At 36.8% G+C, this 25,105-nt stretch overlaps 1 protein-coding gene across 1 annotated transcript in view; it reads right to left on the bottom strand.

Annotated features, from left to right (window-relative positions):
* The window catches only part of LOC103663989 (muscular LMNA interacting protein), a 134,944-nt gene that overhangs the window by 26,843 nt on the left and 82,996 nt on the right, over positions 1 to 25,105 (bottom strand). The window contains 1 exon segment of the mRNA XM_040643588.1: positions 23,252 to 23,380. Coding sequence (XP_040499522.1) covers positions 23,252 to 23,380 — 129 coding nt within the window.

Below are 25,105 nucleotides of genomic sequence, written 5' to 3'. Positions count from 1 at the left end.
CTCCAGTCATCATGATTACAGCCTGGGACCTGCAAATGGGAGTGATCTGGGCTGGAGGATTCTAGGCAGGAAGAATGGAGGTGAGAGATAACTAACTCTCTCCCGCTCATGGGTGAAAGCTATTTTGCAAGGGTCTACTCCAGAGATAATACTTAAATTGAACATGTTAGAACAAGCCAGCTAGCCCCAACGCTTGCATAGAAAATATACAATAGAATGTAAGAGCAGTGGAGCCAACAGGAGGATTCCTATGTAAAGAAATGGACCATGCTTATCGCTTGGATGAGACAGAGCAGACTAGAAATAAAAGAAAATGGTAAATGGCTGCAAACAAGGCACAAGGATAATGCACTTTAGAAACCGAAAGTGAAATAAAAATGGCTGCACAGTCACAAACAAGGCCTCTGAAGTATGCAATTTTTTTGAAAACTGAAAGAAAAGATGTCCTCAGAATGGCTGTCAATGTTCTCCTGGGGCTTCAACGCTGTCTCTCTGTCTATAAAGATGCTGTTCTTACGCATAAAACCTCACAAGCTTTCACTGTAAATAGAGCCTTCCTGAGTAGGAAATCCCAGCCTCGCTCCTGCCAGCACATCAGAAGTCAGTCCTGACTGTGAAGGCTTACTTCTCCCTCCTCTCAGTCCTATTCATAGGCCTGCCCTGCGTTTTTCTTGTTTGCTGCTGGTGTAAGTCGGGCAGAGTAGAGACTCAGGGGAGACAGCGGTAAGAGAGAACGTCCTGTCCACCTGGCCTGTGGTTGTGCTAAATACAAGGTAGAAAATGTAGCTGGGATAAGAGAAGAGGAGAAAGTACAGAAAGCTGAACGCTTCAGTGGGGAAGCGAAAGTAAGCCAGAAGAATTGGAATTCGGGTTTGACTTAAAAAGACAGCTGTGCCTCAGAGCTGATGGGAGTGTGAGACAGAAGAAATGAGGCAGAGGCTGCAGAAAAGAAAAAAGGTCATGAAGGGTGATCAACTTTCACTTCTGCATGTTACATGCAGGTTAGTGTCCTTACCTGTGGCCAAGACAGTAAGTCATTGAGACTCCTGTGGCAACATCTGAGTGGTGCTTAGGAAAAGGAATCTTTCCAAATGAATTGAATTCTCAAAAACAGAGGGTGGATCCATTAGGCTTTGACCTAGACACTGACAGGTGTGTTGTGCATGGTACAAGAAGATAAACGTTTCTATATGAATTACAAAATGGGGGGGGGGAATTGGTAAAATTGATGTGGGAAACAAAGGCAGAAGATAAATTACTAAATTTCCTTACTACTTACAGCCCATTGACAAGTCCTTGAAACAGGCAGAGTGACATTCCTCTAGGAACTCAGCTGCCTCCATGTTAATACTTTGCTAAGGGCAAAAAGCAATCTTAGCCTGACCCCTAGGATCCTGGGAGCCTACTTTAATGTATAAAAATTCCTTTGGAAACTTCCTTTATCTCTACCCCCCTCCCCCAAGATACATGTTGGCAATCATCCCCCAAGCATATGACCCACCCATATACATCTGAAGGGCCTCATGACTAAAGTTTTATTTGACAATAATAAGTGACCTTTTCCTAACAATAGCTAACCCCCTCAAGGTCCTGGAAACCTTGCTTCCAAAAGTCCTTAGAGACTTACACTATCTGTAACCCCTTCCTGACTTGAAAGTATATAATGGGCCACTCCTCATGACCCCAGTGCTGTTCTTTCTGCTCACAGGCCCTATCCCCGTGCTTTAATAAAACCACCTTTTTGCACCTAAGGTGTCTCAAGAATTCTTTCTTGGCCATCAGCTTCAAACCCTAACATCCTTCTACTATCAGAATGACTCTGGATGACAGACTATTTTAAGATAGTAAGCCCCCCTCCCAACACACACACCCAGACCTAAAATTCCTCTGTACCCTTTATTGTTTCAGCCATTATACATGGCCCAGGGCAAAATATGTCCAAAATAAAGAAAATTCTCTTGCGTTCTGCTAGCCAAAGTTTTGATTTGCAGGATCCTAAACCTCAAATTTAGATCATAAACATAAAAGTTGTGAATATACATAATACAAATTACTGTCCTGCCTCTGTCATCTCAGGTCTTGACATTTTACTACCAGCCTGTGAATGTCACCAGTCTTCTCTTTGCCTGAGGGCTCTTTCTGGGGAGGAATGCTCCTCTCCCCCAGCACAGCCCTCAAACAAAGACTAGCAGGATTCCCCACCCCCACCCCAGATTGCTTAACTCAGACTTGTCCACATTGTCTCCTAGAATTTCCCAGTAAACTCAAGCTGTAATTTCCCATCTGGTAACTTGCTTCATGATATACCCCTTATTACACATCTTTTCCAGTTCCCTACTTCCTTCACTGGTGTTTCCTGGAGCCACCTCCCAAATTAACTACTTGCATATGAATCCTCTTCTTACCAAACCAAAACAAAGGTACAAGTGATTCTCCTTATTCACAGTAGTTATGTTCTATAACGTCTCTGCAAACACGGAGTTAGCGAGTGCTGAACTGTTGCTCCAGGACGAAATGTACGATTAACTTCCTGCAAGTCCAATTACTTTTTCATCCGTCAATCATACATAGTATTGTTTAATGTGCCTTTCTGTTTAAAGACACCCTATTCAATGTATATCATTGGTCCATTAACATTGAACCTACAGCCAACAGCACTGTAACTCATGTTTAAAGGAAGCTTACCTGACATGTAAATTTTCTCTGTGAGGTACATTGTGGCCTTCTTGTGTTTAGAGCACCAGACATGCTGAAGAGGCCATTTTAAATAGTGAAATCACCAAGAAAAAGCAAAGAAATTCAAAGCATGTGGTACTAGACAGACCGTGACAAGAATGATTGCTTACAGCATGAAGAGTTCAAACAAGAAGGCAGAACACCACCTTGTTCACCTCAGCTGGGAACACGTACACGGGCCAATCACATTTTTCACTATTCTTCATATGTCCGCAAATGATCACAAAAGTGCAGTGAGTATTGATTTTGGGGTTACAAATACATTTTAGTGGGTAGGCAAATTCGTAAGGATGGACTCCTAGAGCTTTCTACAAATGAGGCGGCAGGAAAAGAAGAGTGATGAAGGATATGTAGGGTATCTCAGTGGATGACTCTGAGAGGGTCTCACAAAAATTGATCTGCTCCCAGCGTGCAGGTGACTGTGTTTTCGCATATAGGCTCAAGGGGCTCAGAAATAGCTAACCTAGAGCCAATCAGGGCATGCCATGCAGGGGAAGAAAGAAGAATGCAGCAGGGTAGTATATGATTGATGGTCATATACCAGATAGGACTGAGGATACCCTGGTGGATCCCAGAGTCCACATACAGCAAAGAAAGATCGGATGCCTACTGCCTCCCCGTCCCCACCCCACCTATGCTCCTATGCTGAAGCACTCCATAAGCTTGCTGGAAACTACATGCATCCCCAGAAAAAGGGAGATTCTCAACTGACGGAAAATTCTATTCAATGTACTGATAAATCCATAAATTGACTCTAAGTAGTTTCTACTTAAAATGGAAATAATCCTAAATATTCAAGCATTGTGGGCTCCTAGTGAACAATCTGGGTCATTTTAGGGTTTGTTCATCATGGACACATATTTATTGCTATACCTACAATGTGAAAAATATCATATTAAGCATGTCACACCCTAGATGGACACTAGGACAATCACAACGAACACATACAAGATAACCTGTAATATGCATGAGATACCTTGGCACAGGCAAGGATTATATAAATTAGAAGGGGAAAACATCACTTTGAATGTTGATGAATGGGAAAACTTCACAGAGGAGCCGAGATAATTTGACTAGGTCATAAAGGATGAGAATGGTTTGCTTTGCATAAGGAAGGTGAAAAGCAGAAAGGTATTTTATATGAGGAGAATGCATGAGCAAGTTAAACAGTGAGAAATTCCCCAGGCATGCCTAGAGGAAAATAAGTCGATTGGTTTAAGTAAAGTAGAATAATAATAAAGAGTAGTGAGAGATAACAACATGACAGGCGTAAGAAAGGAAGAATCTATTCAACTTGATGAATGACTAGCTATGAGGACAAAGCAGAAAAAGCATCCTACCTAATCAAGTTTGAGTCTGAGGACTGAGAACTGTGGTATTAATGACAGAGGTAGGGAAGCCGGAACATAACTAGTTCGAGGCAAAATGAATGATGAGTTTGAGGTGACAACATGACATCCTAGGGGAACTGACAAGTGAGCAGCTGAAGATATAAAACTCAACCTCGGAGGACAAACAGAATTGGAAATGTGGATTTGAGAATTATCAGTACTAAAGTAATCACAGAAGTCTGTGAGTGGGTGAGCATCTGAACGGAGGCAGTTAGAGAGAAGAGGTAGAGGAAGAAGTGTCCACAAAGAAAACAAAGAAGGAACAGTCAGGGAGTCAGAATGTACATACCATCCCAAGAGCAGGGTGAGGAGGGAGATTCAAGAGTGCATGATCAACTGTGTCAGTTGCTGCAATGGACAAAAGAGACAGAGGACTGAGGAAATTCAGCTGAGTTTGCTGACAAGCAGTTTACGCCGAGAGAGCAATCTTGATAGAGTGGTTGAGGCAAACAGACAGAATGCTTTCAAGAATGGGTTAAAGCATGAATTTATAGAGGGAGAATGGAGATAATGGCTATTGATCACTTTGAGAGAAAGAAAGTCTCGAAATTACTAGGCTTGCAGCACTATCAAGGAAAAGGATGGAGATGAGTTCATCTTTTCCTTCTTTCTTCTTTTTGAGATTTCTGCAAAGAGAAGGGGTCCAACACAAAAAGGAAAAATGATTCAAAAGAATGCTGGGAATGGCACTCCAGAAAGGCTTATTAATAATAAGATCTAACTCTTATACGGTTCTTGTAATCTTCCAGGCACTATTCTAAGTGCTCTGTACATATTACTACATCCTAATCTCATAATACTCTAGTAAGGTGTGTACTATTGTCATCCTCCTTTTACAGGTGAATAATGGAGGCATGCAGAGCCTAAATGACTTATCCAACATCACCATCTGGAAGGAGCGGGGTCAGGAAATGAACTTAGACCGACTGTCTAGAGACATCATGCTCTTAACCATAGGGCTATATTACCTTGAAGGATTAAAGAAAGAAATAATAGTAATGACTCCCTTCATGAGACCTGGAGAAAAAAAAGGATCTCCTGATTTATTAAAGATGGAAAGGAAAATACCTGAGCATCAACATGTATGATATGACATCATATGATAGAGCTCTATCTTGAAAGTAAGAGAAGAGGGTAGGGATTAGAAACATGTAGAACACACAGAGTCTAATGAAGATTCAGAAGAAAAGAGCACACACTACAGACTCAACGGAAGAATAATAAACCCTGTTAAACACCTTCTGTAACCCCAGTTAATGAGGGACCATCAAAGATAGTTAAGTCAAGTTCAGTGTGGCTCTCAAGGGGGAATTATGGGAAGATTTGAATTTAGAGATGAGCCTAGTAGGTAAAGCGGTAAAGCAGGTCTGGCAATGACGTTAGGGTATTGGAGAGAAGTTAATTTAGATGGGAGGTTATGTTTTACAATTCCACAGAAGAAGTTATTTCAAATAAAAAAAGACAACTCTTGAAACCCAGTGTGCTACTGGCCTATATTTATAACACAAGTTTTGTAGACATAGATATCAAATTGGGTAATCTGTATATTTTAAAGGGAGCAGTTTAAGTACAAGACTATTGAGTGTTCTGAATCTTCCATTAAGAAATACTGTCTTACATTACTATTATTATTATTTCTGATGTGAATGTTCTTTATTCAGTATCAATAAATCTTAGACTCTGAAAGACAAAATCTATTAGGAAGAGTGTGTAAACTGAAAATAGTTGTCCAACCTCAAATCACTTTTATATATTGTTCTCCACAGCCTGACCAAGTACAGATTAAAATATGGATGAAATACTGACTCTATCCTTCAACCTCTGTGAATGCTGAATGGTTCTAGAAAACACCACCAAAATATTATAAGATACTTGATGCAATTAATATTTATAAAACACAATTATAATCCTCTCATTGATGACAATTTATAAGAATATAGTCATGTTATTTTCAGAATCATTAACTCTATTTAATAGCTAAATGGATTTCATATATGTTGGCAAGGATTAAATCAGGAAGAATTTCAAATTATATAAAATTATTTAAATATTATACTTTCCCTGAAATGCTTTTTTCTAAACCAAGAATAAGAAACAGAAGTCATAAAAATGTCATCCTGAACTTTGCCCAAAAACACTCTGTTTGCAGAAAATGGATAGTTTATAGGTTTAATTCAGGGTTGATCATTCAGTCATGATAGATGCTATTAAATATGAAAACTAAAATATTCTTTATATAATAATGTTCACTTTTTAGATGACTGTCTTTAGACTGAGTTTATGAGCATTTCCTCAAAAAAAAAAACAAAAAAACAATTTCAGGGCCTAAGGGATATTGTACAACTACATTCTGGAACATACTGATTCTGGCCTTCATCGGTTTCCAAGTACAGAGGTGTAGTGCATTAGATATAGAGAATTTGCAAAATAAATGTTTTTAAACTAGATTTTGAGTTAAAAAAATTAATTGCAGGTTGAGTTTTACTAATCAATTCTTTTGTGAATTTTTCAGAACCTGAGAGTCTGTAATAGCCAGGATGACCTTATGGTAATGTTCAGAAGAACAAGGGGCACTTGTACATAAGTCTTATGCGGTATTATTAACTGCTTGCTTCTAATAGAACATTTATGATTGCATTCCAAAGCCAACTATAAATACTTTTTCATTTAAAATATATATATTTAAAATATAAAAGTATATATAATTTATATAAATATAAAATATATAATATATTAAAATGTTTAAATAATTATATAAAATTATATTATAAATGTAAAATATAATAAAAATATTAATATATTAAAATATTTAATACATAAAATATATAGCATATATAAAATATATACAATATATATGTTTTCTTTAGGGTAATGAACACCTCGTTTTACATATCCCATCACTATACATTATGAGGCAGATACACACATTTTAAAATAAAATGTTAATAGCATAAGGTATAAACTTGTTGAATCACTATGTTTGCACACCTGAAGCTAATGTAACATTGTGCCAACTATACTCAAATGAAAAATAAAATAAAACAAAATGAGATGTTAATATTATTTTACAGATATTTGTAGAAATTTTAAGTATTTCTTTGCTCATTGACTGCAACAGTAAGTGTCTCCTCACTAAGGCACTATAATTTAAAGAAGCTCTTTAAACAACATTGAACTGAGACTAGAAGATAAATTAATAATGCTATCTTGTAAGGTTTCGGAAAATTTCTTGGGATTTCCACCTTGGGGTTAGAACATGAAACAATGAGGAATGCAAATCGGAAAACGACTTTGAAAGCAAAAATAAATATTGAATAACTTCTCAAGGTTAATTATTATCTTTTTGTAAGGTCACGGGCTTTAACACAAATATTTGATATTCTTAATATATATGTTTCCTCTATGCTGAAGTTTTAGAAGTTAAGCATAAAGAAGTTTCCCAGCACAGAACAATTCCCACCTCAGCAGGGAATTCTCACCTTATTATATGTGTTGCCACTAAACAGGGTGTGAGAATTCTCCTGTTCATCCCTCAGTGAGAAGGACAAATGACTGAAGGGTCCTGGGGTAAGACAGTCAGCATGTGAGAGCGTCTGAGGAGACGGCAGGGACTGAGCAGGAGGACTGAGTCTAGTCTGATATAAAGGGTGGAGAGAAACAGGCTTGGGAGGAACTGTCCCATCCTGGGAAGAAGAAAGGTATAAAGAGCATGTTAGTGGACGGAAGTCAAGCTCACTTGGAATTAAGTCTAAATATTATAGACGTTATGTCAGAATCTTTTACTCATAAGAAGGAAACCTCTGCTCGTGCTTGGGCCCCTCACAAGACACCTGCTTTCATGGTGTGTTGTTTGTCTCTTTCAGTAATTCCTGTCAGTCTCTCTCCTCCAGCCTCTTCTGCAGAACGAAACAAGCACCTGCAGTGTCTCCCAAAGGATGTCAAGGTGTTATTTTTGAAATATTGAGAGGAGAAATGTTTAAGGAAGGCGAATGCTCATCCCAAAGGTGATCGGATGAGATGAGAAAAGTCTTCTTCGAAGAGGACAGTGACAGTACAAATTAATTTAAGAGGGCTTGTGATTCAGTGTGGAAGAAATGGGGGAGACAGGGGAGGCCGTTGAGGCAAGGCCAAAGCATTGGTTTAATTCATGGCACTGTAAGTTGTCAAGTTGGGCTGAGCATGGGCAAGGGATCAGGGAGGGTGAGTCCAGAGAGAATGCATGCAGTCTTCAATGCCAGACAGCGTGCTGCTTCAAAGAGAAACTGGAGAGCCGCACAGAGGAGTGCTGTGTAGACAGGAGAGGGAATGAGGCCTTCCCTAGGGTGGGTCTTTAACCTGAAAAGTGGATGAATGCCAAAGACTTTGAGCAAGGAGGAACCACAGGATGAGGCCAGGAATTGGGGCAAGAAAGCCCCAAGAGTGGGAAGTCTTGAGCCCACAAAGAAAAGCTGAAAATAGGGCCTGTATATATATATATTATATATATATAACAGGGCTACTTTTTTGCAGATATATTACCTCTTACATTTCTGAAACTTTTAATGTAAGGAAATAAATTGATTTGTGATTATCCTATAGTAAAACCCCTTAGGACATAAATCTTATAAAATGAAACCAGCTTTAGTCACCTCCGTGGCCTCAGAGTCAAATACAATGTGTAATATGGTAGATGCTTCATGCATTAATGACTGAAATTTTACAGGAATATAACATTTTCTGTGAGTTCAATACTGTATTCTATTATTTCTCTGCTCCATAAGCAATGAATTAATATATTTGGTTTTGTGTGAAATGGAAATTGAGTACAAAATAATACACATTGCTCAAAATTATGTTTAGCAAGTAAATTCAACTCTAAAACTGTACATTTAATATTTTTCCTATAAATTTAATTCATTTTGCCAATACCATGCATTTTTCAGCCACTGATTGGCTTTCTAAAGTGTACGTTGAATGTGTTTGCTGTATTGGTAGATGTCTTTTTTTCTTTTCTTTTTTTTTTTTTAAGCACTAGATTCAAAACTTACTTTAAAAAACTCAGAAAATTTAAGGTTAGAAAATTATAATTCTAGATCTTTACTTTTGTAGAAATGAGAGTTATATAAGCCTCTGTGCCTTGGAATAGTAACTAAGTTTCTTGTTCATGCTGCAAGTGTTTATTTTACATATCAAGCAAATACAAATAATTTACATATGCACACAACAAGCACACACTATTATACAAAAAATAGCATCCTACTTGCAACATTCTACATCTTATTTGTTTGTATTTTTCCCCCATTTAAGAACAACTCTGGAGTATTTCTATGTGAGTACATGAAAGCTTTCGTTTTCCTACCAAGACACATTACCGAGTTATCTCACAGATGTAAATGTCATTCAGTTAATTCTCTTGGAACCTCCAGGTATATCACCCAAAATATCAAATACTTAGTGGTATGATAAATTTACCTCCTCTTTGCCAGTATTCGGACTTTTAATTCCTTTCTTTTGTCTTATTCCATTGGCCCCTACCACTATTAAATAATGGTCACGTTACTGTGCAACTTGAAGGGAGCGCTTTTAGTATTTGCCTATTAAAGCTGGCTTTTAGATTGAAATATATTCTAACTTTGTTTTATTTCTCAATCGATTGTTTCATTATTTTATCAACAACTCATTACATTTCTTCATCAGTGCAGAAAGTGATTAATCTGAAAACCGAGTAGCAAACACAAAGACTAGCTGTGTAAGAAAAAGGCAGCATTGTTATAGACAGTTGACAGTGCTTAGGAAAATTTGAGAGGAAAAGGTGAGCAGAACAGTCCCTGGTTAATGTTCTGGCTTCAACTTTTCTTTTTCTTTTCTTTTCTTTTAAAGATTTTATTTATTTATTTATTTGACAGAGAGATAGACAGCCAGCGAGAGAGGGAACACAAGCAGGGGGAGTGGGAGAGGAAGAAGCAGGCTCCCAGCAGAGCAGGGAGCCCGATGCAGGGCTTGATCCCAGGACCCTGGGATCACGCCCTGAACCGAAGGCAGACACTCAATGACTGAGCCACCCAGGCGCCCCAATGGCTTCAGCTTTTCTTGGAGGGTTCAAGAACTTATTCTGAAGATGTCAGAAGCCAAAGCTGTAGTGATCTAGGGGCAACAGAGGGTTCCCTAGATGGGGGAATCCAGCAGGGTGAAGACCTAACCAACAAGACAGAAAATGTTTCATATTTCTATGCTCTCTGTAGCCAACCTCCATCTCTCAGGAGTTGGTCAAGCCTGGACACTTCTGTAGGGTCAGATGATACCGGCTATTCCAGGCAGCTCAGCAGGGAGGGGAGAGTAGAATCATATCAGCACTTGGACAGGCCATAGAGAGCTAAGAATTCTGGCTAGGATCACTTTGGTTGATAATATAGTACAAAGGTGAAAGAATTCTTGGTGGTGACAGCCTTAACATACATGTCACCTGAGGGACTTGTTCCCATCTGTGCTAGTTGTCTTCTATGCTTTTTATAAGTCGTTAAGCTGTGATTCTCTTTACCATCATCTTGGAAGTTTTCTTTGCCTATCTCTTATGTTTGATCTCCTGCTGCCAGTGTGCCATGTCTTTCTTAGTTCCCTCTCATATTTACCAGGCCCTAAAGGAGTTTCCTGGGGGGAAATGGAGTATTGGAAGAAAATTTTTGACCTTTGCATGTTGAAAATTTTGTTCTGCCCTCAATTTAATTTTTCCAGTTTTCTTTTGTCAATTCTTATAAATTCATTTTCCTTGCTTTCTTTATGCACAGGATATTTTATTCTTCTTAAATTTTCCAAGTCAAATATTTAATTCGTTTGTTTTTATTCTCGTATTTATTCATTAACCATATTTAGAGTCATGAGTTTTCTTCCAAGGACTATTTTGACTGTATTCCATTAAGTTCTAATAGACAATAGTTTCATTACCTTTTTTCTTTCTTCCAGGTAGAAATTTGATTTTGAATTTCCTCTTTAATCATAAACTTGTTGAAAAGCACATTTTTCAATATACAGGTGCCAAGGAAAGCCAGATAGTCATAATGCATCTGGAACTTTGTCACTTTTTAAAATACCCTGCCAGAAGATAACTTGAGAACCTCCAAATGATTCAAAGATATCCTTGGTCCTTCTCTGTCTCATTATTATAAAGATACACACACACACATATCTTTACCCCATGTTTCTCCCACTATAAATAGGAAACTTAACTATATGTAAATGTAAGCTATATAACAGGCCCTCTCTCTGTATAGTGTGTGTGCACACACTTCTACACCTACTTTGTCATCAGAGCTTATCTGTGGATGTTGATGGAACTTCAACCTCACACCCACAATTATTTTAGATATTCTACAGCAGATTATACCTTCACAATTTTCCCATAGAACTGTACTTTTAATATAAAGAAGTCACTTACTTTAGAGAATACATTTTCTCTGATTTATTTCTCTTTTAAGTCCCCAAAATGTCACTCATTGTACATTTCATGTTTAGAACACAAATGCCATGCACTGAGGTTATTTTAAACCTGTATTTGGATCTAACTGCATAATAAAACTGCAATAGAATGTAATTTGCCCACTACTTTCTGTTTTAAATATTCAGAGATGTTTTCAATGCACTTTGTAATGGTATCTGATACAAAGGAATGAATTTCGGTTCATCGTTCTATTGTTTTCTATGTATTACTTTACAGTGTTTTCTGCAGCAGGAAGAACATATATATTTCCAATTAAATTGGGTTTTTCATTTTTCCTTTATGAATATTCCTCAAAAAAGACATTTATCATTGACTTCAGCAAAATGTTAAATATTATCATATTGAGTACCTCATGTCTTTAAACATGACTGAAGTTGCACAGCATCGCAAGGTCCTGGATGCCTACTTTGTAAATACCTTACAATGCCATCATACAATTATTAGTTAAAACTCAAGGTAAAACTATAAATATAGGGCCAGGTATATTAATATGAATAATGAATTAACAATATGGCTGTTAAGCTTATATTAGATATAGGTATTATATCATCGCTGCCATTTTTTTGTTCTTTTTTTTTTTTTTAAGATTTTATTTATTTATTTGACAGAGATAGAGACAGCCAGCGAGAGAGGGAACACAAGCAGGGGGAGTGGGAGAGGAAGAAGCAGGCCCACAGCGGAGGAGCCTGATGTGGGGCTCGATCCCAGAACGCCGGGATCACGCCCTGAGTCGAAGGCAGGCGCTTAACCGCTGTGCCGCCCAGGCGCCCCCTCATTTTTTTGTTCTTTATTCTTATATTAGTGGTGGTATATTCAATCCAGATTATTTTGCAGGAGATTTTTTAAAATAAAATCACTTGTCCATTTTGTGTGGATTATTTTAATTAAAAATAGTTGACATGATAAATTATGTGTCCAACTGGGCACATGAACTTCAATCAAGGATAAAAGGCTTAAGGAATAGCCAGCTGAGGGCTCTCCGTTCACTGCATCAAATTGGAGAGCTGACACTTTCCCAGGAAACCTCACTTAAAATATACATAAGTTGTGACTATCTAGGACTCAGACTTAAAAAGGACATTGATGTAAACCCATATAAAATAGCAAAGCTTAAAATTTTAATTTTTAGTCAGGAGGTGGCCAACTTTTCCTGTGAAGGTCCACTTAGTATATATATATAGTAGGCTTTGCAAACCATATGTTCTGTCACAATTACCATGGTAGCATGAAAACAGCCTTAGATAATACATAATGAATAGGCATGGTTATGTGCCAATAAAACATTATTTATAGGAACAGGTGGTAGACCAGATCTGGCCCACAGTTAACAGTTTGTAAACCCTATCTAAATTTAAAAAAAATTAATAAAATCTTTATCATGTCTGACCTACACCCCACCACCACCCTGATGAATTATCTAGAGGTGGGTAGATACTGCTTCGGAGATCTCTATCCTAAATGATCCCTGGAAATGAACATCATCTACCCTGCTTTTGCATTCCGTTTTAAACTGCTTTTCGCTTACTCGAGAATTGTCTTTTTTCAATATAAAAATACTTAGGACAAATTTTTCAAAATAAAATAAGCTTTACTTCGCTTGATTTTAAAAAAGGGATTATTTAGTTGATTATAATATCATGTCTTGAAAAACTTAACACAAGAATTTATGGAGCAAATAATACCTTTGTTCATTAGAGAAAACTTAGCAGACAATATGCAGTGAATAAATTAATTTAGCTCTGTTTATTAAGAGAGCTGGGGATACTGCAGAATTAAGTATTCGCAGAGACGGCAGAAAATTAGTGCTATGCTGTATCGGCTGCATTCGCCACTCTAGAAAAGCCTACTTTCTGCTCCGCCATGGAGTTGAACTATTTAACTTCAAAAGCTGTTTTCACTGCAACACCAAAGGGCATTTTAAGGCACCATGGGCTCTTTTCATTAAAGCCTGCACATCTGAGACTCTTTTGTTCCATCCTGGCATTTTAAAGTTACCCCCTTTCCTGTGGTTTGGAAGGAAAGGGTGAAAATTCACTTTCTCTTTGCTCCCGCTGTCCCCACTTCACACCAGGCAGTGATTTGTACCTCTGGAAACTCAGAGCATCACCAGGCGAAATTACTGGAGCCTTTAACCCCATCCTCTCTTCCTTCTTCTACCTCTTTGGTAGAACAATACTTACTTTCAAATGCAGCACTTATTTTCAGCTTCCTTTCCTGCCTGAAGCTTATAACAATTTAAAATCAGAATTATAGCATTTGTGCTACACTTTCAAGTTGAAAACAATACCCTGTTTATGAAGTCAAGAACAGTTACAAGGTATTTCATACCCAGTGACTCCTTCAGCCAAAGGCATATCAACATTTTACAGATACCTTCACAGAAACCCCAAAGTACCAAGAAGAGATGGTAACCACCTACATTCCACCAAGATCAAGCCAAGATTAAGTAGGTCTCTTAATTTTGAACATACGGTATAACTTCTTGTTTATCAGTCCTAATTCTGAAGAATCGATATGCATTTTAAAAGCAGACATACTTAAAGCCACACTTACCTATTTTCAAATCGTTATTTGAACCAAAAAATGCAAACATGTGAAGTATGAAAAGAGATAGCATATGCTTAGCTTTTTCAAATCCCCTTCACCCCAAGAAGTTTTTAGATGATTCCAATACAATTTGCAAGATAGGCTTTGGATTATTTAAGGCTTAGCGTTTGTAGTTGTCTAACAGCAAACCTCAAAGGCAGATGCCACTGGGAAGATATTGTGATGGTGACGTGTTCAAGGGAGAAGAAAGAGAAACTATGTCATAATCTATCACAGTGGGCACTAGAGGGTTAAAATGCTAAGTTTTATGTTTTTTTATACACATAGTTTAATTCTTGTCTTAGGTTGCCACCCAATATGTATTTGGTAGAGAGGAGCAACTTGTATTGAAGAAGTCAAAAAGCAACATAGAAAAGAGACTTCTGTGATTTCTCAAAACAGTGGGGAGGAGAACATATTTGGTAACACTTCAGTGAGGACTCAAACCCTTTCTTCCAAAATTATAGTGATTTTAAAGGAAATGATAATAATAAACATTTCAAATGTGTATTCCTTTTCAAGTGTCTAAAGCCCTTTTGCAACGAATGCTTTGTGTAATCATGAATGAGTATCAATAAGGGTACCATCAAAAAATGGGATTTGTAGCCCCATTTTTTGAAATTGAAGTTCAGAGTTCCTAGGATCACACAGAATCCATGTTCTTTCTATTGCATTCTATCTTAAGGTTTCTGTCCTTTTCAGGAAGTAGAAGAATCAAAGACTACAGTAACCAGCAGTCATGGTAGGTCCCTTAAAGGATCAGAGGACCAGAGGACTGGGCCATGCCATGTGTAGTCTGAGTGTGTAGTGGACATGAGGAAGCATGAGCAAGTACAGAAAGTTACAGAGAAGGTTAAGATTAACAGAAAGAGACAGAGACCAATGTCCGAAATATGTAGACCCACTAGAACCTAAGCTTTATGATGGCAGGGATACTATCTCCTCAATTTCCAGTAGAGTCATTCATACATGTTGCAGAACCAGGCATAAATGTTAAAGGGTTGAATGCTAGGAGTAGAGAGAAAGGAGCGAGCATGGAGGGAAGCAGCACCATTCATCACGAACATCAGGAAACCATATCACTGCAGGGATGGGACCACATATCAGGGAACAGGGACTATTTGTTAAGATTTTGACCTACACAGTAGATTACAAGACTTTCCATCTCTCCAAATGTTATGACCTGAGTAACACTTGCTCCTCTTTTCCTTTTTCGAGTCATCTAAGGATGAGAATATCATCCAATAATATTTAACTATTTAATAATAACATTTATTATTATATCCCAATAGTATTTAAAACCATAAACACAGAATTTCAGGGCAAGAGGGTGCCATCAAAAGTATTTTGTACAATGCCCTCATTTTGCAGATATGTAATAAGGCCCAGGATCAGGAAGGACTTCATGCAACAGCATGCATTTTTCATACAGACTGCCTGATGTTCAAAATTTCTCTTTAAAAAAAAGAATTCTTTTTTAGTTGATTCTCCTGAAACCTAACAATTGGGGAAATACAAGAATGAGGGCTAAATGTATAGGAAGATGGGGAAGTCATAACTTTGCTGAAATAACTAGCACCAAAGAAAATGCATGCCCTTTAACAAATAGGGTTGTGGGTAGAGGCTACATGGTATGAGGGAAATCCCATAAATGGAGGCTTACTTACCTCCTTTGTACAAATCAAATAGGGAAAAGTCCTTAGTTAAGGCACAAAAAGAAGATACCTACTCACTGTCGGTTGAACTGAAATGCTCTTGGCAGGGGTAGCCCTGAGCTTCATTAGTCATAGTATTCTAGGAGCTGGAAGGGAGCCAAGAAATGGTCTAGTCCAGGATCTCTCAACTCCAGCACTACTGACATTTCAGGCTGGCTAATTCGTTGTGTGAGACTGTCCTGTACATTGTAGGATGTTTAGAGGCCTCTACCCACTAGATGCCAGTGGCATCCCCAGTTATGACAACCAATAATGTTTGGGCCAACGTCACCCCAGTTGAGAACCACTGGGCTAGCCCACTTCCCTCCCTTCATGGATGAGGTTCACGATTCACAAACGCACAGGGTAGAGCTGGTTAATTACACTTCCGGGATTATGATCTAGACTTCAGAGCTCTTTCCGCAAACCCAGGCTGCTTTAGTTTTCCTTTGGTTCAATTATACCTCAGAATGAATGAGCTCATCAGATCCTGCCTGGATAAGGGTTCTAAAATTGGGAGGTGAGACTAGCCTGACCTTACAATACCCTGCAAAAGGCCCGCCCTTCCACCAAATGCAATACAGGAGCGCCTAACATTTCCTGGAAATGGATGAGCCAAAGATTGAAAAAACACACCTCTATTTTTCTGAACTTACCCAATGGGATGAATAGCATACAGGCTTGCTTTTATTTGAGCAGGTAAAATATGTTAAGCCTCTCAACTCTACCAGATAAAGTGACAACCCAGTCCCTGGTGAGTTGTTTATTTCCATGCCAAATGCAATTTTCTATTTTTAAGGAAAAGTCAAGGTAAAAAAAAAAAAAAAAAAAAAGCACACAACATATTAAACACCTAAAGGTCCATAAGACAAATTGATATTTAGATGGTCTGGCTGCAGGAGATTAAATTTCTCTTAGGATGTCCGTATCTGAGATTAGAATATTGGTTCGAAAAAGTCTAAAAACCTGCCGGCTCTCTGGTCCCTAAGGAATCACCAGTTTTGAATTTACAAATTTACAGATCTTCCTTTTCATGCCACCTTCGAAATAAAGAGAACTACGTTTTTGCACTTGTGTAATGTAGTCCATACATTTTCTTTTCTCATATATTTACTGTAAATGACCTGCTTTATCAGCTTGAGTTGAGTTCTCCATGTGCTGGACTTCTCAGGCTGTCTTTGGCTCTTTGAACAGAATTCAAAAAACAGTTTATTTACCAGTTTTATCTCTCTGCTTCATTCTGTCCTGTGCATTCTTTTGGTTGCTTCTATCATTTGGATTTGTTGTTTTCTTTGCCTAAATTACCTGCTTTTTTTTTTTTTTTATCTTGGATTAAAGAAGAGAGGTTTCCAACTCTCTCCACATAATTCATCTTCAGACTTATATATCTTGCTGTGACCTTTACATTCGTCAACAAAGTCTGTCTAATCTCACCCACGCTTTAAAGTAAGTAACAATCTCCCCAATGCTTAGAGAGTATAATGCGTTTCAAACACATCAATCTTAGCATTTATATTTAAATAGTACATCCAGCTTTTACTGTGTCCTCCTCTACGCATTCTACCTTGAGTCCTCTTCTCATGGGTCAGAGAAAATTATTCAATAGAGACAAGAAAATCACAAGCCTCTCACTCTGATTACATTTCCTAAGGATCTTTATTGTTAAATAACAAAATTCAATCAAGTAAATGTTAAAGATTTAGCTGGCTTTATTAAATGATTCATGAACCAGACAATACCCCATCCAGCAAGTACAAGAGAGCTCCAAGGAGTTAGACAAAATGGAAGGTTTTCTAGAAGGGTGAGGCAAGAACATTATTAGCAAAAGAAAAGGATTGTTCCAGGGGAGGTGGCTTTCTAGGGGGAAAAGCCAGGTGTCTTATCATGCAGATTATTACCTCCCCTTTGTTTGGTGGGTGGAGAAGACCCCAGAGGCATCACTGGCACAGATAGAAAAATTCTTCACTGACAAGGCAAGACTACGTTTCCAGGGGAGGTTGAAACTGCAAATCAATTATGCATTAAGCACAGGTTCGAGGACTCTAAATGATACCATTTTGGGCCCATGGTTTTTGGGTTGTTTTTTTTTTTAAACATTATTAATAGCCATCAGTCATTTTCAGGGAGTTGTAGAATTGAAACTGCAAGGAGGGAGGAAAGGGAGTATTATAGACAGAGTTCTGAGAGGAGCACTAGTTTTACCAAAACTGCCTTACAGGCGGTTAAGACAACCACACAAAGGCATGTGATTGTTACTAAATACAGTTCTATCTACAGGCTGACCTTTACTCAGAGTTCAACAAGTTTGGGATAGAGACTTCTGTGAAGTAAAACGTAAGAATGAATCTTTTTCCTTCCAACACATAATACTTTCTAATCTCGAAATAACATTTATTCTGGATATCACTTAAAATATTTTTACACAGCTACCTCTCTTTTGACATTCTGTTGTTTAATACTTCTCAGAAGAAACTAATATACAATAGTTAATTTTAACAAGACCTTATCTTAAAACCGGAGTATAATTTACATTAGAGCTTCTAAATAATGGCAGTGCCATTCCTCTTAAATTGAGGTAGTAAGGACATCCTGAGCTAACAAAACATTGAAGAACACATTTGCCATTTGCATAAAACGTTCAGATTGTCATTGTTTCCCCATAGATTAGGGTATGGTCAGATACCGAATATCTACCATTATTTGTTAAGCAGCAAATATGCTTCAGAGCTTAACTAATTATTAGAATTAGTAGAATAATTCTATCTATTATGATCCAAGGGGCAATGAGTCTTCTTTGTGTGTGTGTTTGCTTGTTTTAAAGCAAGTAAGTTTGTTTGCAAGCAAGAATCTCTTCCATACTTTAACCCTATGTAAGGCAAGGGAAGGGGGACAGGAAAGAAAGTTTCCCATATTTTGAAGACAACTGCAACAGAAAATTGAAAACCCTGTAGTTCCAATCTTCCTCAATAATTATGCAAGGTCAAGAGAAAGCTTAAGCCAAAAAAAAAAAAAAAAGAGAGAGAGAGAGAGAGAGAGGTGAAATCTTAAGTTTGAAGAGGTGATCTTATTTGATTATATTCTAGAGAAAAACCAAATGTTATCTCTGTAGGATAATTTAAAGAAAAAGAAAAAACAGTTTATTATGTTGATGATAAACTATTACATGTGGTATAGTACCTGTTTATGATAAAATGTCTATTACCTATTACCTATTACAGAGGGAGGGAGGGAGGAAGGAAGAGGGGAAGGAGGGAGCAAGACAAAAGGAAGGAAGAAAAAAACTTACAAAGATCTCATTACTCAAATAAACAAAAATAACCTGATAAAACGTGGAGAAACTAAATCTCTGGTCTTAATCCTTCCAAAAGAAATGTAACACAGGCGTTTCAGTTCTCTCCCCTTAAAACAATTCAGGAAAACCACTTAATCACTTCTAGACCTAAAAAGGTTAAACATTTAAGCTGAAAAATATTCTTAATAAAAGGTTAGCAATGATAAAAGATAATTTTATGACAAAAGAGAATGAACCATCTTGATTGAAAAACAATTGTTGAAAAAGTCACAATTTATGGCAAAGCCAGAAGCCATTCAAAATAAAAGGCAGTATTGTCAGTTTCACCTATGACAAAGGTGAGTACTTGCTCTGTTAACAGTAACGTGTGTGACACAAGGAAGTGCAGGTGAAGATTGCAGTAGAAATCTAACTTGATGAATAATTAGAAATCTGAAAGTCACCCACATAATCATCAAAGTTGAATGTCAAACAGAAAGTTTGGTAGGGAAGTCAGATATCTCAGAAAAATCAGAAGAAAAGAAAGACTGAAAATACTACAAAAAAAATTCCCCGTAGTTATCCTTTTATGTTTTCTGCGAAGTGGTCTGGAGGAAATTCGCTAAATGGTCATTTTCACACAAAACATGTTCCTTTGCTTATTGAAGCAAATTAGAAGGAAAATAAAATTCAAGAGGCATACATTCTAGGAAGTGTTATTTCTCACCAAAAAAAAAGGAAAATCAAATGAAATAACAATATTTCCTCTTTAATTCTGTCCAAATCCTTTCTTTTTATACATTTCTCTAAGGCTTTCAGGAGAAAATGACATATTTAATATTATGGGTTCAATTACTAATTTATAAAGAATGAGTGAGAATATTTTATATAGCATTTTATATAACTGAGGTTAGCAATTGCTTTTTATATTAAATTAAGGATCTTAAGGGAAGAAATCACCTTTATCTAAATAGATACACTAACTGACCAGAAAACAATCAATGTATTTTGCCAACTCACAAGTAGACAAACAAACTAAAAATCAGTGGGCTCTTTAAGTATCTTCATTCACATCAGTGAATTGATTTTCTAAGCTCAATGTCTTCTGGATGCCCATTTGTCCAATCAATTCTGTTAATTACTTTCCAACTTTGACCTTGATCATCGATGGGGTATGCTTCAAAGTATATCACCATACTTTTAAATCCAAATGTGGAGTGTGAGGATATTTTGCAATAAGTCAAAAGGACCACAAATTGATACAATAATGGATTTAAAGGTAATTTCAAAAAAAGCATAAGCTTCATTCTGAAGAGTCTTTGTTACAAAATCCATCTAATATGGACAGATGCTTCCTGGCCTATACAATTTTGATGTAAAGGCTGTTGATTAATAAGTCTCAATTACTTGATTATGCATTTAGTATCAAACTTTGCTTTCAGTACTCAGAGACTGTCTCCAGGCAAATTTTCAGTTCATTATCAGTTCAAAAGGCTGCCTGCTTGTATCTTAAGCTACAGTAAATACATTTCCGTCTGGTCTCATCATCTTTAGTGTCTGACATTTTGTAACAGAGAGTTTTGAAATCATATTTTATGGCAGTGAAGCTGTTAGGGGAAATTTATTGACGTAACAGTCCCATCCAACATCTCCTTTCATGTGGAACTGTCTGCAGTACAAGGCAGATTAGTGAATGTGAGCTGCTTCAATTTGGCCCAAGTGTCCGGCTAAAAAATTTTCCATTACATGGGTGGGTGAGATCAACTGAGTTTGGAACCATTCAATTTATTCTGTGGCAGCAGCAAAGGAGACTACAATAGTGACTTGTGAATTGGAGTACGCTCTCTTCTATTCAAGTTCTGATGAAGCAGCAACACTGAGATTATAAACTGTTATTACTCGATTTATATTTTAAGTAGATCTAAGCGTCTGTGCTGGCGAGGTGTCTTTGATGTCTTTCTCCCTGGCAGATTCTGGACACACTGAGATGGTACTTAGAACTCAACATAAAGAGACGAGTTGATAGTACAGGTGGTTGCCCCGCGGGCAGTGACCCCAAGTTTCTATTATATTTTCCCTCTCATGCAAGGTTAATGAGTAAGATCAGGGAACGTTTGGAATTCACTTTTAAGTAATATGCTCAACTTCTTTCAATTCTGACAGACTGCAGACTCCTTTTACTTCCCATGTTCCACTTAAAAGGTGAGATATAAACAAGAATAAATTGAAAAAATATGTAAGTACAATTGTGTCTGTGGCACCTCCATATTTGCAAGAGTTCAAATTTTCTACAAATTATCTGGAAATTCATAGGTTTATGTTGAATATAAACAGAGCTTTAAACTTGCTGTCTAGTCAGGAAAAGCAGGGAAAAGAAATGGCAGCTCCTTTCAATGACAAGAATTTGCAAAACTTGAAAATGGAATTTATCATTTCCGAGGACAGTGAATTGTGATAAATGTATAACCTGATATTCTACAATGAATCTTATTTAAAGTAAAATACATACATCTGAAATTATATTAATATAGAAAACCAAAAATTATTATTTTTCAGCATTAGATCATATTTGAAGAATATAAGTTACATGGATAATATGTGAAGTTCATTTTAGCTGTTGGCATTTTTGTCATTTGACTACATTATTTTTATTATTTTTATAATGATCCCATAAGGTCTAAAATGTCATAGGAAGCCTCTAAAGTATTTGTACCACACAAGCAGTAGATATGTAATAAGTGCTTTTTGTTGATGATGAAAATATACTTTCCTAAGAGGAATTTTCATTTCTGTTACATGTGGAAATAGTGAAGACAATCCTATAAATCAGTAAGATTTCTCTATTTAAATTGAGTGCTACATTTTATCCTATAAAATGAAAATAATTGCCTCTGTCATATTCAATGATTGTGCCTTCTAAAAATTCTTAACTTATCAAAACCATATCATCTCTGTTTTATAGATAAAAACTATAACAAATCATGAGAAAGTATTTATGATGAACATCTTCAAGGCTACACAGTGACTTCTGACCTAATCAGAGTTAATCTTAGATTTTAAGGAACCCAGATTTTTGAATTGGAAGGATCCTTAAAAAGTACCCGATTTTATACGTGACAAAAATGAAGAGAGATGTTATAGAGCTAATTTGTGGCAGATAAGATATTTCTTATGATTCACAAATGCACATGTAATTTATTTTTTCAAGAATATTCGTAGTTATTTTCAAAGCAAAAGTTATAAGGAGTATATCACCTTACATTCCTTCATAAGCGTACTTCATTATAGATTACCTAGGGTGGTGATTTTATCTGCTTTGGTTGTATCCAGAAAGGTTTCTGGATAGCTTACATTGTTTATCCATGAAATAGTTTTTGAGATATAAAATATATAATCCATGACTATTTGCTGCATCTTAATAGGTCAAATAAAGATGCAAAATTTCTCTCTGAAATAATTTATGGACTTTTATATTGCATAAATGTGTATTTTCATATGTTTCCCAAATAGCTTATAAAGTACCATCAACGACCTCCCATTATAACCCCTCCAGCATATAGGGTATATAAGGGGAAGATAGTACACCTTTTTTACATATAAACCAAATGACCAACAAAACCTTAAAATATCTTAAGCCCCATCCCCTATTACTGCTCAATCTAAGGGTTCGTATCATCTCTACTGTGTTACTAGGCATCCATACGAGAGCTCTTTTGTTAAATGTACTAATATACCAAATCTAAAATATTTCATCCCTTCAAAATAAAGCAAGACTTTAGGAATAATAATGCAACACCTATATGACCCATCCAACCAATGACGTCATGATGTCCTTCTTTATGGAGAGTAGTGTCTTGGTTCCCAAAACATTACCAGCGCTAAGTAGATTTTTTTTTTTAATTTGAAATACTTCAAACAAAATATCATCCTGGGAATATATGAATTCTTTTCACTATGCAAAAAATGGACATTTTCTTATTACTAAGGATACTACAATCAAATAAACATTTTCTTGTATATACTATATTAGTAGCGGCATCTCCATATTTTATACAGTTATTTATCAAAATATCAAAGATTTTCTCTTATGTATGCTCACCTGCTCAGAAAAGAAGTCACTATTATCTTCCAGGTATTTACTGAAAGGGTTGGGCTCATAGACTTCCTCCTCTTTTTTCAGAAATATTTTGGATTTTACAGGTACTGGTCGAATTACTCCAGGCTTAGTCTTCATGAACATTAAATAAAATTTTTAAAAATAAAGAAATAAATACCATTAAAATGACTGAATATGTTTATTGTTAAGTCATTCAAATGTTCTCACAAATTTTATAATTTTTTAAACTTTAAAATGATTTTACCAATACATAAAAGCAGCCTAAAAATCTAATGATTTTCACTAATATAACTTTAAGGTTAACTGTTGTAGCAATTAACTCATAAAGATCTACTAGCACGATGTTCAAAATACAAAAACCTTCCTCATTTATCTAGCCAAACGTGTTCCAATATCCTCACAGGTGCATTCAGTCAATAAATATTTCATTTGACAAATATTTATGGAGAGTGTCCTTAATGACAGGTAGCATTCTCATTCTGGGCATGGTAGGAGAGATGAATTTGGCACAATCCACCAAACCTTTAACAATATATTTTTCTGGAAGCCAACCTCCATGCCCCAATAACCACAGAGCTGGCCCCCAGAAATAATGTTCATACAATGTCTGATGAAACCGGGGACAGGCTCCTGACCTAAGAGGGTGGGGAGGTAGAACCAGATTTTCTCCTCCAAGAAAGTGGAATAGGAATTCAGATCGCTCTGCAATTACTTAGGAAGACTGAAATTATAATACGTCCATTTTCGAGCTGTGGGAAAGCCGCAAATCTGCCATAAAAAGCAGATCACATGAGATCAAGCATGGGGAGCCTGGGGAAGAGAAATGCTTGGGGGCTTTCAGAATTGAATTCTAAAACATTCCTGGGGTCCCTCTGAATTTCTTGTTCTGAGGCTCCCCGAGACTTTCTTTTTCTTTTACACAAGATTTCCTTAAAACTCACAATTTCTGTAACTTGCAACCAAAAGAGTTTTAGCTAATAGACTAGTCATTCAAGACTCATAAACTTGTATCCAATGTCAGTTTGATGAGAAAGAGAGAGAGAAATCTACTTTGGGGCAATTTCAGAGTGATGTTTCACAAACACCAAAATCTCGTTACACTGTAAAATGTCACAAAATGATTGATAAGTTTACAAAAATATCCCAAACAAGAATTCAATAAAAAGTTGTGACACTTTCCCTGGTTAAGCATTTTGCCGTAATCATTCTTCTCAACCCCATTTCCTTTCAGAAAATAGTAAATTAGCTCTCTCTCAGTACATGCTGATACTCACAACTTAAGCCTTAAGGGACTACATCTATCTCTCTGCTCTATAAACCACCTGATATATATTGAGGCTTGAATAAATACCACTCAATCGATATTTTCCCAGTTGTCTTTCATATTTATGCCAACTGGGGAAGTACAGAGTGAGAAAAGTCTCTGTAGTCCCCAGGCTAAGAAATATCTCCCACTTAAGAAACTCTGATTTCTCTCAAGAGGGAAAAATGAGCAAGTAACATCCAATTATGCATGAAGTTGCACAGTTGAGTATACATATGAGAGCAGTATCCCTCCAGTAAACTCAACACAAGAACAAAGCGTAGGCAGCTACTGATTTCTACAACCACGTATAAAAAGGGAGATGCCTGATATTTGGGTCATGATCCTACGTTGTCCAAATTTCCTGTCTCTCTTTTCCATTTGACTTCCTGTTTCATTTCTCTTTCCCTTCTCCTACTCCTGTACCATCTCCTTCTCTCCTGCTCCTTTGTGTGGGACGAAATCAATACAACTCTAGTACTCAGGGCCTACCAGGTTCTAAAACCAACATGGAGCTTTAGGAGCTAAGTTTG

The sequence above is a fragment of the Ursus maritimus genome, unplaced genomic scaffold, assembly GCF_017311325.1.
Source record: "Ursus maritimus isolate PB19 unplaced genomic scaffold, ASM1731132v1 scaffold_29, whole genome shotgun sequence".
In the NCBI taxonomy this organism is placed as follows: Eukaryota; Metazoa; Chordata; class Mammalia; order Carnivora; family Ursidae; genus Ursus; species Ursus maritimus.
The sequence above is the reverse complement of the archived record's forward strand: the minus strand, read 5'-3'. Positions and strand labels throughout refer to the sequence as shown.